At 41.6% G+C, this 18,573-nt stretch overlaps 2 protein-coding genes across 4 annotated transcripts; one reads left to right on the top strand and one right to left on the bottom strand.

Moving 5' to 3' along the window:
* Positions 1-498: 498 nt before the first annotated feature.
* Positions 499-10,238, bottom strand: ints9 (integrator complex subunit 9). The gene is given in 18 exon segments (XM_054618398.1): positions 499-884; positions 3,011-3,148; positions 3,266-3,364; positions 3,668-3,835; positions 5,091-5,215; positions 5,301-5,472; positions 5,986-6,046; positions 6,390-6,570; positions 6,744-6,855; positions 7,211-7,320; positions 7,323-7,344; positions 7,604-7,724; positions 7,894-7,980; positions 8,164-8,303; positions 8,613-8,675; positions 9,229-9,289; positions 9,435-9,562; positions 9,955-10,238. Coding segments are annotated over 18 exon segments (1,974 nt in total). The 5' UTR covers positions 9,964-10,238; the 3' UTR covers positions 499-707.
* Positions 10,239-10,539: 301 nt separating this feature from the next.
* On the top strand, positions 10,540-18,196 carry pla2g7 (phospholipase A2, group VII (platelet-activating factor acetylhydrolase, plasma)). Of its 3 annotated transcripts, none has more exons than XM_054618492.1 (11): positions 10,540-10,847; positions 11,203-11,330; positions 11,983-12,133; positions 12,640-12,733; positions 12,851-12,919; positions 14,601-14,772; positions 15,186-15,299; positions 16,665-16,756; positions 16,891-17,061; positions 17,151-17,299; positions 17,376-18,196. In XM_054618492.1, exons 1-11 carry the CDS (start codon positions 10,784-10,786, stop codon positions 17,474-17,476), a joined length of 1,305 nt encoding a protein of 434 aa, XP_054474467.1. In that variant the 5' UTR covers positions 10,540-10,783; the 3' UTR covers positions 17,477-18,196. The 3 variants fall into 3 exon arrangements, with proteins under 3 accessions (XP_054474467.1, XP_054474468.1, XP_054474469.1); XM_054618493.1 differs by having other exon boundaries at positions 10,540-10,675; XM_054618494.1 differs by having other exon boundaries at positions 10,825-10,847; positions 11,208-11,330.
* Positions 18,197-18,573: the final 377 nt, after the last annotated feature.

Below are 18,573 nucleotides of genomic sequence, written 5' to 3' on the forward strand. Positions count from 1 at the left end.
TTGAATTTATTCTCATTAAAATACAATTTTTTATAGTTTTTTTAGTCCGTCTTTGCTCGGAAGGTGGCACCGCCTGCCATTTTCAGGGTTTGAGATGCAAAAACATAAAAGAATATATATAATTTGAATGTTGTGAAAGTGTATTCAAACTCAATAGCCGTTATTGAACGAAATGATATACGTCATGAATTAATAATATTATTCTAAAAGGAAATAATGGGCTCGGACAAAGAAACAAGGATGTCATGTCATTGACCCATTTACATTGTAATGTAGGAATTACAAATGCCATATAAATGACTAATGTGATGTAATGTAATGACATTTAGCAGATATTACCCAGAGTGACTTTGTTACATTTATTTTCTTACTTCCCTCTTTGGGTAAAACCAAGCTCATGATCGATGATCTCCTCACTTTCACTATTGTGTTCAACTATATCACGGTTTCAGGAATGGAGAAGTGCATTGATGGAAAACTCACTGAGATGAGCTCTTGGAAAAAAATTTTTTAATACAAAATACTATTTTACAAAACATAACAGGAATTTACAGTAACACTACTGTAATGGGTGCAGTTACTGAGGTGGAGACAGACCATGTCCTCCTCCACCTCATCCCCCATCATTGCTTTTTACTGTCCACAGTCCAAAGGAGCAGGAAAACATTTAAAAAGAGAACACACGTGATGCACGAGGAGGATGAGGGTCAGAGTTTCTGCAGGAAGCGGAGCACCAGGTCTCGCAGCGTGGTACGCAGCGGCTCATTGTTGTCACAGACGATGTGTGTCCCATCCTCCTCCAGCTGAATCAGCGTGTCCTCCGCCTGCAGGTGCAGAATGTGTCCGTCCGCTGTCTCCTCCACTTTGACCTCTGTGATACCGTGCTGCATGGGGAGGAGGAGATAAATTCACATTCAACTTCTTTTTCTTGCATCCTTCAGAGTTTCGCTATGGGAATCGCTTCGGCGTTACCAACTATGAAAGCTCCACTGACTTACGTCTGTCATTGGCAGACAGGTTGAACTATTTTAGGGCCATGCCCCCTCATATTATCACAGTCGGCCAACTCCTCACAAGTCTTCACTTCCACCCAATTCACAAAACAAAGAAATAAAGTTTGTATATTCGCAGCCAGGATAAGGGCTGAGTGGGCCCACAGCTAACAGTCTCTCTGAAGCTTATTTTCCCGTTCATCAAAGTTTCTCAGGTTTGTTTAACAGGTCAGAACCTGTGAATACCAAGCCATCCCACTACTACTACTACTATTATTATTATTATTATTATAAGTCACATTCCTATTACTATTACCTGTACCATTACGCTTATTGGCTTTGCTTCTATCTGAAGCCCTTTTTGCTTTCTCGCCTCGCAGGTTTCCATGAATCGTTGTGGTACCTGGACCGTGGTCGTGCCTCCTGCTGTGACCTGGCTGACACCCACCGGTACTTTTATTATTATTATTGGTCACATTACTAATGCTATTCCCTATATCATTATTTTAATTCCACGATAGTCATTGCTGCTTTTATTATAAGTAGTCTTAATTTTCTCCTTCGTTACTCTGCTTACTACTGTGATTATATGAATAATTTATATCATATACATTGAATGTGTTGTATCTCTGTTATGCTGTTCATTCTGTACACATGACATCTATTGCATTCTGTCCATCCTGGGAGAAGGATCCCTCCTCTGTCGTTCTCCCAGAGGTTTCTTCCTTTTTTCTCCCTGTTAAAGGGTTTTTTTAGGGGAGTTTTTCCTGTGCCGATGTGAGGGAAGGACAGAGGATGTCGCATGTGTACAGATTGTAAAGCCCTCTGAGGCAAACTTGTAATTTGTGATTTTGGGCTATACAAAATAAATTGAATTTAATTGAATCCCATTCGATCTGTCATCAACTCTAAGGGTTTTTAGCAAGTGTGTGGAGGAAGCTCAGTCTCCATTTAGGAACAACTGCATCAGAATATTCTCATACATAGATGATTATCTGATATGCTCTCAGTAATAAATCATGGTTTCAGGAAAAGGGATCAGCTGTGTCCTGAGCCACTCCCCTCTGAGGGTTTGATGGCTCAATCCACGAGGGGGATGGCCACTTCATGGGCCCTGTTTCAGTGGAGGATATTTGTGAGTTTTTACAGCCTGGATGCCAAGGGGCCATCCTTGGAACAGGCTGGGACAAGGTTCCTGTGATAATCAATGACCAGCTCTGCATTATTTATGGGGTTTGGGTAAACTCGATCCAGGAGTGCTCTATATCTCCCATAGTGAAACACCGAACAACAATAGAAAAATACATTTGGGTTACGTAAAGTAATCCCCATTTCTCTTATAACAGTGAGCTGTTTCACCACCACTTCTTTCTTTGCATAGACATGGTAAAAAAAAAACAGTCTAGAAGGGTTTGTTAGGGGTCGGTCGGCAGTATTAATGTGGCGTGGCCTTGACAAAGTTCTACCTGGTTGTCAATGACAGTCGTGGTGTCATTGGAGCTTCCATAGTTAAACACCACACTCTGTTATCAAAGAACCGGGGATTCCCTTAAGTAACCCAAAGGTGTTATAGATGATGTGTTTTTTCTGCATCTCATTCAGCAATGGATACAAAAATATTACAAAGAAAAGGCTTGAGTAAATGTAATATTTGTATCAAGCAAGTAAGTAAGTAAATGTTATTTTCTGCTCAAAATGTAGAATAAATTGTCCCTACTACTGCTATGTAATTTAAAGATTCATATTCATGCAAAAATTCAATCTAAAATTCATTAAAGTAGTTTTGATGGTAATTATATAGTATTTTTAGATCCTTGGCCTCTGCTCTGAACAGCTAATCTCAACACTGTTATACGTGAGGAGATTTAAATGTCATATGGGAGGAGACTCTTGGCTGCAATCATCTCCTTTGGGAATACTAAAGACAGCCAATGAATTGTTTTGCAATTTTTGCAGTAAAAAAATGTTTAACTAGCTGGCTGCTATAAAAACAATATTGAGGTTTGCAGATGTCACACCTTTTGCAATGTGGCCAGGAAAGCTTCCAGGGGCACAGCTCCACTCAGCAGGGGTTTGGGGGCCAGCACGACTGGAGGCTCCTCCAGGACCCGCTTCCTCTTCTTGCTGGGGGGTGCTGGAGGGGGTTTGGGCACCGACTGGCAACACAGGAGAGGAAAAAAAAATTCAATTTTTGCTCCTGCGAAGCAATGTTGTCCATATTTAAATGTTTCACGATATGTTAATGTTTTGTGGCACAAATTTGCAAGACTCACTTGAAGTGTGTGTTTGTTGTCCTTGGAGTGCAACACTGCAGACACAGTTGCCAGGGAAACGCCGGGTTTAATCTCAGAGGGCACCAGGGAGTTGGCCAGCTAGGAATTAAAGAATCAGACTTTTAGGCTTGAAAATGTGCCTCCTGTGCTCTGACAGGATTTAAATTATTTCCATAATGTAGCTCAATCTTTAATCCTGACAAGTTTGTATTCATCATATGCCATCGTCTCTTACCAACACATGAGACAATTATAAATATGCACTTACCATCGCTTTCCAAAGGCTCTGATTTGATCTAATATTCAACATTGTCGACTTGGTCTAATTAGATCCCTCTAACCAAACTTGTTAAAGAAGACTATATCCATGCCCACGTGAGTTACTGCTCTGATGGGACTCACCTCAGGCAGTATGTAGACTCGTTCGTAGCGGCGTCTGAAGGGCAGGTTGAGCACAGAGCAGCGTCTGTAGGGCATCGGAGGGGGCTGCAGCTCCAGCATCAGATCAGAGCGGTGGGACTGGGTCTGTGGAGGCTGGGTGTACTGCTCCGGACACACCACATGGAGGGGCTGCAGGACAGGAGGGAGAGACAGCAGACAGTGGGCTGGATCAACTGAAGGAGCTTTTACAACACATTACTTGCTGTGGCATGTTCGAGAGACTGAGCCCGCTTTATTTAAGATCGACATGAATAAGAACATAAGAACCCAAATAAGAACATGTCTATCAGGGACATCATGTCAGGATTTTAAGGGAAATCTCTTATGATGCCTTAATTGTCTAATCAGACTGCATATTAAGGGTTGTGGGGAACACAAACATGCAGCTTGTTAAACTCTACAGCCCTCTGTTCACAATAGATGTGTGCTGACTTCTAACACCAGCCACTACTCTTTTGGAAGTGGAACTGAAAGCCTGCATCACATCAGGAAATAGAAGGGGGCCTCTCTTCTGTTTTTTGAGGCATATGGAGGCTGCTGCGCTGACATATTTAACTCAGTGTGATAACGTCATACAGGAATAATAATAGGGTCAACTGAAACACTTGCAATTAAACCATCATTTTGCCTCTGCAGCCTTTCAGGACTGTTGTGTATTTCCTCCTGCTCTGCCCTGAATGCTGATCTTATATTATTAATATATATAATATATGTTATCGTGTTTGTGCCTTTTAGCTTGTAAAATTGTTTCTATTCTCCCATTTCAACCTCAGGACTTCTACTGACTCTGAAATTATTTGCTTGTTGCACAGTTCTCCTCTTACCGCTGTTGCATGTAAAACAAAATCTAAATAAATAAAACATGAGGCAGCCACTTCTGAGTTCGACAATCCTGATTTTCTTTTTTTTAAACCTCAACCTTAAAAAACAAATTTCCTTTTATAAATGCCCTGTGGGTTGCAATCCATGTACTGCTTTCTTGTGCTTATTTCTCTTAAAACTCCTTGGAATTGGTAGAGAAAAATGCTAACAGTACATTAACCATATCTATAAAAGGGTTGGTAAAATGACAATAGGGCTGCAACTAACGATTGTTTTCATTGTCAATTATTTTCTCAATTTTTCGATTAGTTGTTTGGTCCAAAAAATATGGTGAAGGCTGTTTCCCAAAACCTAAAATAACGTCCTCAAATATTGCTCAAAGACATTCAGTTTACTGTCATATATGAGTGAAGAAAAGAGAACATTTTCACATTTTAAAAAACCTTTTTCTTAAAAAAATGACTCAAACTGATTATTCAAAATAGTCTGAGAATAATTGAATCATTGAAAACTAATCGATATATATCGTTGCGGCTCTATGTGACAGAAGCCTCGACCGTACCTGGACTTCCTTGAGCAGCTTTGATACTTGGTGGAAGTTGAGCCGTGTGTCGATGGGACAGTAGACGCACTTCATGGCCAGAGGCTGGTAGGGAGCCAAAGCATCCAGGTAAGAGAAGTCTGGCTCTGGGGGGAGAAAAGAAAAGTCACAGAGGCTTCTAGAAGCGTAGCATTTACTTCACTTCTAATGTATGAATACAGTTGTAGTTACCAGTAAAAATGATGGTGTTCAGGCTGGATTTGCCCCACAGCTCCATGAAGTGAACCACGTCCCCAAAGCGCAGTGAGGGGTGACCAGTGAAGACCACACACGGCTGACGGAACTCACTGCTGAAGTCTCCATGGATACTGGAGTAATGCTTCAGCTTGTTGGTTTGGATCAACTGAAACAAAAACACAAAACACAGGAGCTGTACTGTAAGTATTGTTTCCTGTACATGTTCTCTCACCACTAGAACCTGGTCAGGCAGAACATGAAGCGAGCCTCTATGCCAACACTTTGAATGTGACCATGTCCATCTGTGCTGTGAGGAGGACACGCATTTGGCACAAAGATTAAATCACCATCTTCATGCTGCTGCATTCACTGACCCTGCTCAAAAATAAAGTGTTGTTTATCGGACCAAAAATATTTAAGTGATTCCTTATAAATTAGTTTTTATTAAATGCATATTCTTATAGTGGTGCCCTGTTTTACCATAGAGATTCAAAGAGTTTCCCTGAAGTAAAATACCGTCCCCATGCACTTGATGTCAGATAACTCTCTGAGATCTTCACTGGTTTGCAGGTTCATTTTGGTTCTCCTTTGCTAGCAGAAAACAGGATTTCCAACTATCCACTATCGCTGAAACGCAGCATTGCTCTTTACTGTGAGACACAGCAGCAGCAGGACTCACCTCTGCATGAGGGAACGGAGGCTCTGGAAGATACACCTTTGATTGCTTGTTGTGGCAGAGCCTTAAAAAAAAGAGGGGGAAAAAAACATACATTTAATCAGAATATCCAAGAGAACAATCAAAAGTTGGCTAAGAACAAACACTGTACGGTATCAGGTGACCGCAACGCTCAATCAGCACTGTTGATTGCAAACTAAATGCATCCAGTGACAAATTAATGGATTTTGTCAAGAGTATTGAAGACCAGCTTTGACATTCAGAAAATCTGTCGCTATGTACGTATGTTGGTTTAATCTTCATCCCTCACCATATTTATATAATTTTCTTATCTTTCACTACTTGTTTCGTTCTCGATACTGTATACGGACAGATTTATAGGGCCGTTTTGACCAACAGCTCCTCACCACTCAGCGAAGATCTGAGAGAACTCCAGCGAGCTGTTGGCGACGGGTGAGATGAAGTAGAAGGGCGTGGTCCCTAGGTTGGCGCTCTCAATGAACTGGTACAGACACTCCAGCAGGTCATATATCACCCCAGATGAGTAGCAAGGCACCAGCACGTTGCCTCCTGCTCGAATCGTCATGGCTATGGGCAGAGATGAATAATAAAAAAGAATATTAGACTCAGCAATGACTTGAGACTGTGTGATTTACTTACATTTGCTACATGTACTTATTTATATAACTTGAAACCATTTAACATTTTTAAAAAACATTAATAAAACATACATTTAAATGATCCAGTCTATTTGAACCTACCGAGGTTGCTGCAGAATTCTCCCAGCATGCCATCTGGGTTGGCGGTGGGCATCTGGGTGAGGCCTGTGAGAATCAGAACATCACTGTTCTTAAGGGAGCTTTGGTCCATTGGCTGGGAGAAGAAACGAAGTTCAAGTGTGTTTATTAAAGTACAAGAAACAATTGGGGGGAAAAAAGAGTTTGTCTTCCCCTTTTGCCTTAAAGCTTTGCTCAAAATGGGGGGTGGGGCTTAACGTCACTGACAACTAGAATTACAGCCTCTTGGTTTTATGCTTCGGTCAACCAGTCAAGTTACATCTGTGTCCATCGAAAATGTCATCACTTCATCATTTTATCCTTTTAGACTTTTGTATGAAAGCTAAGTTATGGCCAAAAATGTGTTTTGTGAGGTCACACACAGGTTTATCTCAGGCCTTGTGTGTAATTTCACCTATCATTAGGCCTGCTGGGCCTGTTGGACCTGTTACCTGTGGATGTGTGGTGAGGAGGGACGAGCCGGACACATAGGAAACTTTTTCATGGTGAGACTGGATGATCCAGTTGGAGCTCCCCAATGAGTAACCAGAGCTTAGGGGGAAACCTGTACAGCTCCAAACAACTCCTGGAGACAGAGAGAAGTTGTTATTGTGAGAAGACAAAAATACAGAAAAACAGAAGGTGGACAGATACAGGTATCTTAGTAGTATCTAGAAGCATACTGAGTATACTCATGTCTTGAGACAAACATACACACTCTTAATGAAATGAAAACGACCACTCTTTTTCCTGTAATCTTTAAGTTTGAGCTTTGAGTATTAATTAGGAAAGAAGACTGTATGCTCAGTAATAAATCTACAGAGTAGGAGAAAAGAGGTTCTTACCACTTTCTGTGAATAACCCACAAGCTGCACTTTGCTGAGGGCAGAATTGACCTCCTGCATGCTGTAGCTTCGTTTCCACGTCCACACATCTACTGCATCCTTCAGCGGCCCGGGGAGCATCCTAACATCATGTGGTTATGATAATATAAGAGATAGAGAAACTCACAGGTTAGAGGTAAAAGGTAGTATGAGATGTCAACATTTTTGAATCTTAAAATAAACAATATTTTCTAAAACTATCCACAGAAAAAGACCACAGAGTTTGTATGTTTTTCTCAAGAGTTACTTACCTTTGTATTTCCTTGTTTTTCCAGCAGGTGGCAGACTGGGCTTTGGGAACTCTCTCCATGAAGTTCACCAGTTCCTCCATCAGCAGTCTGACGGAAATAACAGCAATGACATGCATTACTTAAACATGAGAAACCACAGAGCCAATCTCTTTTGGTTCATCTGGCTCTCTCTTCTTACAAAAACATGATTGAAATGAGGAAAAACTGTTGAAAAGCTCACTTTGAATGAGCATAAAAACAATACGATGACATTCCCTTGTATCTCCTCACCTCCCAATCTGCAGGGTGGGTTCAGTGGCATACACTGTCCCAGTGAAGCCTGTGTGTTCAGTGATGTAGGGCAGGGCCATCATACAGTGGTAGTTGGAGACCAGGATGACATCAACGGTAGACAGATCCAGCAGTTCTCTCTGTGGTCAATATAAATGGGAAAGAAAGTTGATTTAGACCAAATGTGTATCATCATTCAAAGTGCAGCATTTATTGTAACTTGAAGTTGAATAACTGGCTTCTGAAAGTAATAATGATATTAATAACTGTGGTAAAAGCACAGTAAGGAAAAGTGAATGGAAAGTCTGAGCTGGTACGTTAGTTTAGTCATACAGTCTGTCCTAGAAATGCTTACATTATAATGAAGGATTACACTGATTTCTTAAGAAAGAAAAAAGAAAAGTGACATTTACTAAATATACTGTGTGTGTTGCAGCTGAGTTTACTACCTCAGGGAGACAGAACTCTGGCTGTGAGTCCACAAACACTCTTCCTGCACACTCCTTCAGCTCCTGGAAAGATGGATAGGTTTGTTTACTTGTGTAGCTCTTCATCACAGATACACCTTAATGTTTTCACACTTTATAGAGACACAGAAACAGTTTTATAAATCTTATGAAACAACTATCAAACACACGTTGAAGTTCATCCATCCATCTTCCGTAACCGCTTATCCAGTTAAGGGTCGCGGGGGTGCTGGATGGGCGGGCGAAGGCAGGGTTCACCCTGGACAGGTCTCCAGCCTATCACAGCGCTGACATATAGAGACAAACAACCATTCACGCTCACATCCACACCTACGGGCAATTTAGAGTCTTCAATTAACCTAAGCTGCATGTCTTTGGACTGTGGGAGGAAGCCGGAGAACCCGGAGAGAACCCACGCTGACACAGGGAGAACATGCAAACTCCACACAGAAGGTTGTCCAGCCCGGGAATTGAACCCGGGCCCCTCTTGCTGTGAGGCGACAGTGCTAACCACTACACCACCGTGCAGCCCACGTTGAAGTTCAGATACAGGTAAAATACTAAGTAAATAAGATTCAACAGAAACAGCTTGTCATACCTTCTCCAAGTTTATTGTTCCATCCTTAGAGACCCAACTAGGGAGCTTGGATAGTCTTGGGCTGAATAAGAACAATAAACAAGATAAATTCATATATAATTCATAATTAACATATAATTCATCAGAATTCAGAACTCTACCACCCACACATGAATGAATGAATGAATAACTAAATAAAACCACTGCTGCTGATGCCATTGACTCACCTGTGCACTAGAGGAAGGGGCAGGAAGTTAAGGACAGAGGTGGTGTCTAGTCCACAGTCCAGCATGATGGTGGTGGATTTGAACTTGAGGACATTGCAAGGCAAAGTAGGGTGACCAGACAGACAATACTGAGAGAAGGAAGGACAGCGATTAAGAGAAGCATGTGGACACAACAACACAACCCATGGCAGATACAGAGCAGATGCAGGGTCAACAGAACATCCTGTAGTCAGTTCACACAAATACTGTTGATTCATTGTAAGAACAAAATGCTCCATTCATCAACCAGCCGAGTCAGTATTGCACTACCACTATGGACTGCATACATGCAATAGTTCACATAGCCTAGCTGCAGGTTGCCTAGTTATCAGCAGCCACAGTTAACGAGATGGGGCCACACAGGGCTATTGACGTTAGCTGCTAAGCTAACAGAGTAGCTAAACGACTTAGTAACGCATGTTTGTCGTCAGATAGGTTTGATGTTGCGACTTTAATTGTACTGAACAGTCGGGTAACTCACCAATTTCATGTTTACGCTGATAAATCAACGTTAGTTATATGTGTTCTGCTTATTTAACACCACATCCTGCTACAGTGCTGGTCGGGACTCTGCTCGCTGTGTTCCCGGCCTGTCGCCCTCTACTGCCCCCTAGTGGGCGGAGTGTTTCTCAAGCCTCAGCCGGACGAAATGAGCGAAATACCGAACAAAAAAAGCACGTTTTTTGTTTGTCTGTAACCGCCCTGAAAAGAGCACCATGCCTCACAAAATATTCACAAGAAAAGCTCAATCAAAAAGGTCATAATTGTTGTCAACAAACACACGTGTCCAGACTGCGGGACTGTCAGCCAGATCCGCTGGCTCTACCCAGAGCCATATGTAGACTAGGTTACTCCGGGTAATGCTGGGTAGATATATAGAAGCCTTTCCTGTGATTGTGGCGACTTTGAGTTTGGTGCCAAACCCTTATCATGTTATAAGAGGAGATGACATAAAATGCGGTCACCGAACAAACCATAGACATAATATAAGAAAGAACAAACACGTCCCATTCACGGCTCTGGTTTAGCTCCCTCCCATGCTAGTGATTACCTAACACATGGATAACACCACCAGTCAGGTCAAACCACTCCCTGGTGACTTGTACTGGTGGATTTATCTCGAGAGAACTTTTTTTTTGTTGCGTGACAATGTTGCGAAACTGATGTAGTAACATTGTCACCCGGCTACACCTGTATCTCCGGTAGGTCTCGGTTTTTAACGTGATATTAGTGTGGGTTTTTGTTTTTTTCAGCTAACAGCTAACCAGAAGAATACGAGGTAAATCTCGCTTTCGAAACTACTGTGGTCGATGTTGTCTCATGGAGGATGTGTACAGTTATTAGGCAAGAGGATATACGAGTGGTCAAGGACAGGTAAACGCCACATTCTTATTGGTAGCGTAAATATACACACTTCTTCAACAGCTGGTCAGTGGAAAACAGCTGGAAACGTTACATCAAGACTTGAACTTAGGCTTCTGGTGAACTTAGTTACATATTGTTCTTGCTCACTCAAACATGGAGTGATCAATAAATACAAAAATAACCTCATACAACTGGAATTTGTCATACAGTAACAGAGACAATATCACGATTTTGATACTGTAGTCATAATCTGCTAACTTTTTTTTTTTTTTTTTTGTCAAGTCATGCTATTTCTACCATGAGTCATGACTTGCTGTCAAGTTGACAGAGTATCTGATGAAACCACTGTCTCTCGATTGGACAGAGCAGAGGAGGTACACGCTCGGTTTCTTCGCCATGGGGAACAACTGCAGTAATCATCTGGGGATCCCTCCAGCCAAGGGGCCCAATGCAGTGGGATGCACCGACTTCATGATGGACCACACTGCACAGGTAGAAGCACCACACTGCACAGGTAGAAGCACCACACTGCACAGGTAGAAGCACCACACACCTCACCACAGGAGGAGATGTGTCACTTTTTATTTCGACAGGCAACGAGCATACCACTGAATGTCAGCATTGTTTAAAGCCACTGTACTTCAAATGATAAATGGACAACTGGGTTTGTCCTGTACTGTCATGGATCACAGCTCATATGTTGCTCCTGAAGGCTTGCCATCGGTGTGGACTGGATGTTGCATGAATGTTAGTTAGAGTCTGATGGTGGCACCTTGATGGTAGCCTGTCATCAGTGTATGAATGGGTGAATGATATGTAATATACTACTGACTGTAAGTCGCTTTGGATAAAAGCGTCTGCTAAATGACTGTAATGTAATGTAATGTAATATGGCTGCTTTAAAATGTTCTGTCAGCACCAATATGAAGTTGATGATTCATTCCGTCACACAGTTTTATTTGCAGCAGTTCAGAAAGGAAATTACTTTCAAAGTAAAGCATGAGAAAGACACATTATCTGTACACACACACACACAAAAAAAAACTAGAGATAAACTAGATATTTAGGAAATCTAGTTTATCACATGACAGTAGAGAGAATCTGTGTGACTTTACAATCTCTTCCATGTCTGCCTCTTTAACAGGGCAGCTTCTTCCGGCTTTACTATCCCTGTCAAAAGACTGATAAAGCAGAAAAACCAGACTGGGTACCATGCGCTGAGTACTTCAACGGTCTGGCAGACTTCATGAAAATCAACAGGACTCTCAGCGAAAGGATTTTCAACTACCTTTTTGGTAATTTAAGTTAATTAACAGTATGTAGAACATGTTGAATGTGTTTAAAACAAGAGTGTGCTGTTTAAACATGTCTCTCCTGGATCACACTAGTGTTTTTGTTAGTGTTTTTACAAATGTCATATACATTTCCAGGTGGTTTTAGATGTTTTTCATGCGTTTTACTGCTTCCAAGCAGACGTTGGTTTCAACTCACTTCCCTAGTGTTTAAATCAGTTTAATTCGTATATTTTTGTCTTAATGTTGCACATCAGCATTTTGTACCGAATTACCAACCAACAATAACGATAAATGACACACTCTGACAAGTTTCAATTCTGCATGTCAATGTTCACACTGTAGAGGTGTATCGGAACCAGCAGGTGCCTGAAATTTGGGGAAATCTACTACAGAACAGCACACTTTAGGACATGGTCATCAGTTATATGAAGTTTCCATAACTTCTAGTAAACTGGTTGACATTGGCAAAACCACTGGTGTTATGTTTTGCCATTTGTCTGTTTCAGGCTCCTTTAAGATCCCAGCCGCCGTGGATGCTCCGTTTAGATCCAATGAAAAATGTCCTGTAGTAATCTTCTCCCATGGCCTTGGAGCCTTTAGGTATACACAATCAGTATGAACTCTGCCACAGTATTTCATATTTATGAATGGGATGTTTTGCTCATGTATCAGCTGCTGTGAATGGTGTGACTGACTTCTCCCTGGTGTTTCCTATAGGACTTTGTACTCCGCTATTTGTGCAGAGTTGGCCTCGCAGGGCTTCATTGTAGCGTCTGTGGAACACAGGTATTTCATCTATACAATCCTTTTTTTTTTTTCCAATCAACTTTTAGCTGAATCTTTATTTTCATGTCAGGTTTTATTTCATTTAAACAGGAAGCTTCTTATAGTACCGTAATCAGGGTTGGGGGACAGCAGTTATTTGAGCAGACGTGATGTTGTAAGCTGTGTATAATCTTAAATACATTCAAACTGTAGTCTAACAATACGTATGCTGAACATTTGAGGCCACGTGTCAGATGGAGGAAATTCTAGTTGATCGTGATCCAACAATAATAGAGGGCCATCTGTTTATCAGTGGAGTAAGTGTGCAGACAATAGTACGGACCAGGTCATCACATTTCTTTTCAGTATAGAGACAAGGGGACCGTATGGAGGAGAACATAATGGACACAGTTAGCCTGTCGCTCGTGTGTGTGTGGAAGTGGCATTCCACTAAAATGTAGCCGCTGGTTCAAGGCTGAAGCCAAAGAGAGATAAAAGCATGTGCCAGTGCTGTGACATAGGAGACAGACTTTGTGTCGCGTGCCTGCATTTGGTGGTCAGTGGTCGAATCCAGCCGCTCAGCCAGTGGTGCTTTTGTCACGCTGCCCCATCAGTTTGTTTAGTCTGTAATTCTCCTCCCATGTCATGTCGGTTGAGCTGCAGCAAAAGATAATAGCCACTGCAGCCTGAACAGGGACAAAAACACAAGTTCAAACTTGAGTTGGCAACTATTCACAGATAATTATTACGTCACATGACATGATTCATTCATCAGGTTTTATGATCGGCAACATGTTATTCACTAGAAACAGGAGGAATTGTGAGCCTGTACTAAAACCCTATATGATAACCATACAGCATATAATGGTCTCTGGGGCTCTTACTAACAATAGTTTTCAATAGTTGCAGTGATGTTTTCAATTTGCTTGTATGAAGCACTTCTCCATAGTTAATGGATTACTACAGTAGATGGAGTTTGGAGAAACAGACAGGAGCACTAGCACGGGAGCAAAGTAATGAACTGCTATGGACGTATTTTAAAGAATTTAGCTTAACGCTATATTTAGAATATTTTCACCTCTTTACCTCCCGTCAGAGAGCCCCTACTGATGGGGGACTAAGGCTTATCTGTGCTCTCTTCAAAGCCACCAGTCTCATTTGACACAAACAGTAATTTGACCTCACAGAACACAGAAGTTGCTGGTCTACTGCTGCTGCCTCCATCGGTTAGTTTGTTCGTGTTATTGTGCTACTGTGGTGAATCTAAACCAACCCTTTAAAACACCAAAGTCCCACAACAACACAATCAAACTCCAGTGTTCTGCGAGGTAAAATGACTGTTAATGTCAAAGGAGACTTGTGTATTTGAAGAGAGTATAGATAACAGCTTTAGTTCCCCGTTAGAAAGTCTGACAGCAAGGGGAAAATATTCTAAATGTAGTGTAAACTCAAAGTGATGTTGATTCTTTGAGTTGTCTAAAATACGTCCACAGCTGTAGATTGATTTGCTCCTGTGCTGGAACTGCTGTCTGTTTCTCCATCTACTACACTATGGAGGAGAACCTCATACAACCCAACTTCAAAAAACTATCCCTTTAAGAAATCAATTTATTTAACATTTTTACCATTTTTTTGTTTTAAGTACTCAACCTTTGACGCAGTATAATTTTGCAGCACTGTGTATCATTTTTTCCCCACGCAGAGACCAGTCAGCCTCAGCTACGTTTTATTTTCGTGAGAAGACAGAGTCGGAAAAGGCCAACAAGAACTCGCCTAAGACGTCTGCCTCGGCCCAAGACAACTTAGTGAGAGAGTGGATGTACTACAGGAATCTGCAGCACGGGGAGAGTGAATTCCACCTCCGAAATAAACAGGTGAGAAGCATTTACTGTAACTAGAAAGAAAAGGTTCTTTACTTTGGGTGGAGCAGTCCACGTGCCACATTCCTCAGCGCCATACATGAGTCAACGGTCACTGTGTGAAAGGTACACAGAGATACAACTAGGCTTCAGTTGGATTGCACATATTGAACTCTGTAACCAATATGGTGCATGACACTGATGTTCAAATGAAACCACTTCCTTGTTTCCTTCAGCCTATTCTAGATTTTGTCTGATATGTCTCAAGTTCAACTTGTATATTTTGCATTTACTCTATTCTGTTTTAGTTTTTTACTGCACTTTTTTATACTGAATTTGGATTAATGTGAATTTATGGTAATATTTAGCATATGCATGTTTTTTTTTCCCTTCTGCTAATTTGTGTGGATCATTTATGTCACTCCCAGGTGAAACAGAGAGCAGATGAATGCATCCTGGCTCTGGATAGACTCACTGAAATCAACTCAGGGATCCCAGTGCAAAATGTTTTACAAACACAGTTTGACTGGACAACGTTGCAGGTAAACCCACTCATGAACTTTGGTCAAGTTTAAAACGTTTCTTTTGAAAATAAAAACATCCACCAAGGCAGCTAAAAACCGGAAAGGGACAGCTCATCCCAAAATCCAAAATAAATATTTAGCATCTTACCTGTAGTGCTATTCATCAATCTAGATAGTTTTGGTGTGAGTTGCCTGGGGCTGGAGATATCAGTCATAGAGATGTCTGCCTTCTCTCCAGAGTAATGGGACTATATGACATGACACATCGGCTTGTGTTCTTTAAACTGCCAGAAAAAAATACACTTCTTTACAGCCATCATGACCAGGTTTTTTTTTTTTTTTTTTTTTACTATGATTGAAAAAAAAAAAAAAAAAAAAAGGGCCTCCATTAAACTGCTCACAACAAGGTCTGTAGATTAACTTGAGTAATACACTACAGTTCTGACATAACTGATGCGAGGAGGGGCAACAATTGTTGTCACGAACTTCAGCACAGCTCTCTGTCCGGTGTTCCTGGAGGAGATGACACATCAGCTGGAAAAAAACAACCAAGTTTAATGAAATCTTAAGTAAAGAGGTAAAAAATGAAACACCAAAGTATGGTTTACATTTTGTACTACCTTGTCATTTTCAAGTGCCTTCATCATTTCAAGTGTTGATTGTAGAAACACTTGAAATGATGAAGGCCACTCTGTTGTCTCACATACACCTAAGCCACGCCCCTAGCTTCCAGTAGCTCCTGAAAGGACTCTGATTGGTCCGTGCTCTGGCTTACCGGACACAAACGCATCGCTTGAAGATGAGTTTTCATGTGATATGTGAGAGAATCCAGCTGCAGTGCAAGGTAACTCTCCATACTACCACACTATTTAGGATGCCAGAAAAAAAGGATTTACTATGTCTCAATGTGTCAAATGCATTATGCCAAAAGTACCAGGATGTTCTTATGCATCCGGTCACATTTTGCAGTATGCAAGCCAGGATGCTTGTCCAGCTATTCCGACCCACAATCCTCTGTGCAGTGGATATATGAGCAAGAGGGTTGATGTTCATAGTGCAACGTTATGTCAAAGTAGTATGTCCCAACTTAAATCCTACTGCATGCAAAAGTGTGTACTTTGTAAGGGCTGCTGCAGTATGTACTATAAGTAAATGTACAGAACGCTACGTCAGTGTGCAAATGCAGGGAGATCACAACATTTGGGTTCAGCCCGAGGCTTTTTCCAGCTGTGTGATGTCATTTTGGTGACGTGGAAAATAGAGAATATCACCTGTGGTCTGAAGCCAGAACCTGAAGCTGAGTATAGGTAACAGTTTAGGGTAGTAGACTTTTCACTGTTGTTATCACTCACCATCCATTTCCTGTCGTCTCCATGCCAACAGAACTCCATGGATCTGTGTAGGATAGCAGCGGTGGGGCATTCCTTCGGGGGAGCGACGGTGATAGAAGCTCTATGCAAAGAGGTTAAATTCAAGTATGTGCTTTTACAACATACATTCATGACTCCTCCATCATCACATTCTCTCGTTTCAGAGAAGCAGGAATATGATACGACGTATGAATTATGCTCTTTAAATGATTTGGGAAGTCGTAACTCTCTTCTATCAGGTGTGGCATAGCGCTGGACTCCTGGATGTTCCCTTTAGACGATGAGATCTTTCCCCGGGTGAAGCAGCCCATCTTCTTCATCAACTCCGAGAAGTTTCAGTGGGCGGGAAACATCAGCCGCATGAAGAAGCTGGACTCGGCCGTCATAGAGCGGAAAATGATCACTATCAGGTACAGCGCACAGAACCGAGGCGTGTCCTGGCTGATCCTGTGAGAAACACGCCGTTTCTCACTTTGTGCCGATGTTTTTCCTTCATCAGAGGCACAGTCCACCAGAGCTTCCCAGACTTCACCTTCCTAACGGGCAACTGGATCGGCAAGCTGTTGAAGCTGAAGGGAGAGATAGACCCCGAGGTCGCCATAGACCTCTGCAACCAAGCAACACTAGCCTTTCTGCAACGCCACCTCAGTAAGAAAAAAGAAGCGCACACAATCCCCGGCACTCACTCCTAGTCTCTCACTATCTAAATTCTGTTTTTTTGCAGGGCTACAGAAGAACTTTAATCAGTGGGACCCTCTGATTGACGGGCAAGATGACAACCTCATTCAAGGAACTAACATAACTGTGCTTCAGGCTGCCATGTGAACCACCTCATATCCTGGAGAATGTACCTAGACTGCCGGGCCCGTCGGCTGAGTGATTTCAGCTCGTGAGTGAAAGCGGTGCCCACAATGTGGAGCCAGGCCTGCTTGGCATTACAAACGGACTAAAGATTTTGAAAGTAGAAGTTAGAAAAAAAAAAATCTCTACCTCATCAGCAGGACAGATTTAGTTTTCCTTGACCGACTACACCAGCGTTTGTTTCATGGCGCCTGAATGTCGCCGAACACTTTTCACTGTTTGTGAATTCTTCACTATTACCGGGAATTTCTTGGATAAATTGTTTTTAATCACTTTCATTTTTGAGTGTATATGAACTGAGATTATAATTTAATTTCACACGAAGACCGTATGTCTCTTTGGATGTATGAACTTCCAACAGAGACGAGCTATTATGATTGCAGTGTGATTATGGAACAAGACCTATAATGAGAATCTAACCAACCAATGGGCGTTGTTAGAACGATTGAGGGCTCTTATTAACCCAGCCAAGATATCAAAATACATGTATCCATTCTAAATTTAAAAGAGGGCAGCTAAATACAGAGAGTAAATCAGTATCATTAAGCTTACTAACACTAAACGGTTGCTTTAAGAAAGCATGTGCCTTAACTCTACTGTTCACCCTGGGTCAATGTAACAGCCTTCTTCTTTTATACCGTCTGAAAAATCTGCCATAACAGCCACCCAATAAATCTGGTTTGTATACAAATACGTCTTTTGGCAACTTCTTTAAATCTTTCAGGATTAATTACTCCTTTTTAAGCCCTGTAATGCTATGAGCTTACAAACAGGTTCAGGCTCTAAAACACAAGCTTTGAATAATACGTGTATAGAAACTCCAGGTGTCCACTACTGACAACTTTGATAAGGATCTGTTCATTGTCATAAGGGCTGGAAACCTTTGCAGCTTTATTGAATCATTTCAATTCAATTCATTTCATTTTTTCATCAATCTAGATTGTTTTGGTGCGAGTTGCCTAGTTTTGGAGATATCGGCCTACTCTCTATTAAAATGGAAATACACGGGACTCTGCTTGTGGTGCTTAAAGCGCCAAGAAATACATTTGAAAAACTCAACA

Source organism: Anoplopoma fimbria, chromosome 18, assembly GCF_027596085.1.
Source record: "Anoplopoma fimbria isolate UVic2021 breed Golden Eagle Sablefish chromosome 18, Afim_UVic_2022, whole genome shotgun sequence".
NCBI lineage: Eukaryota > Metazoa > Chordata > Actinopteri > Perciformes > Anoplopomatidae > Anoplopoma > Anoplopoma fimbria.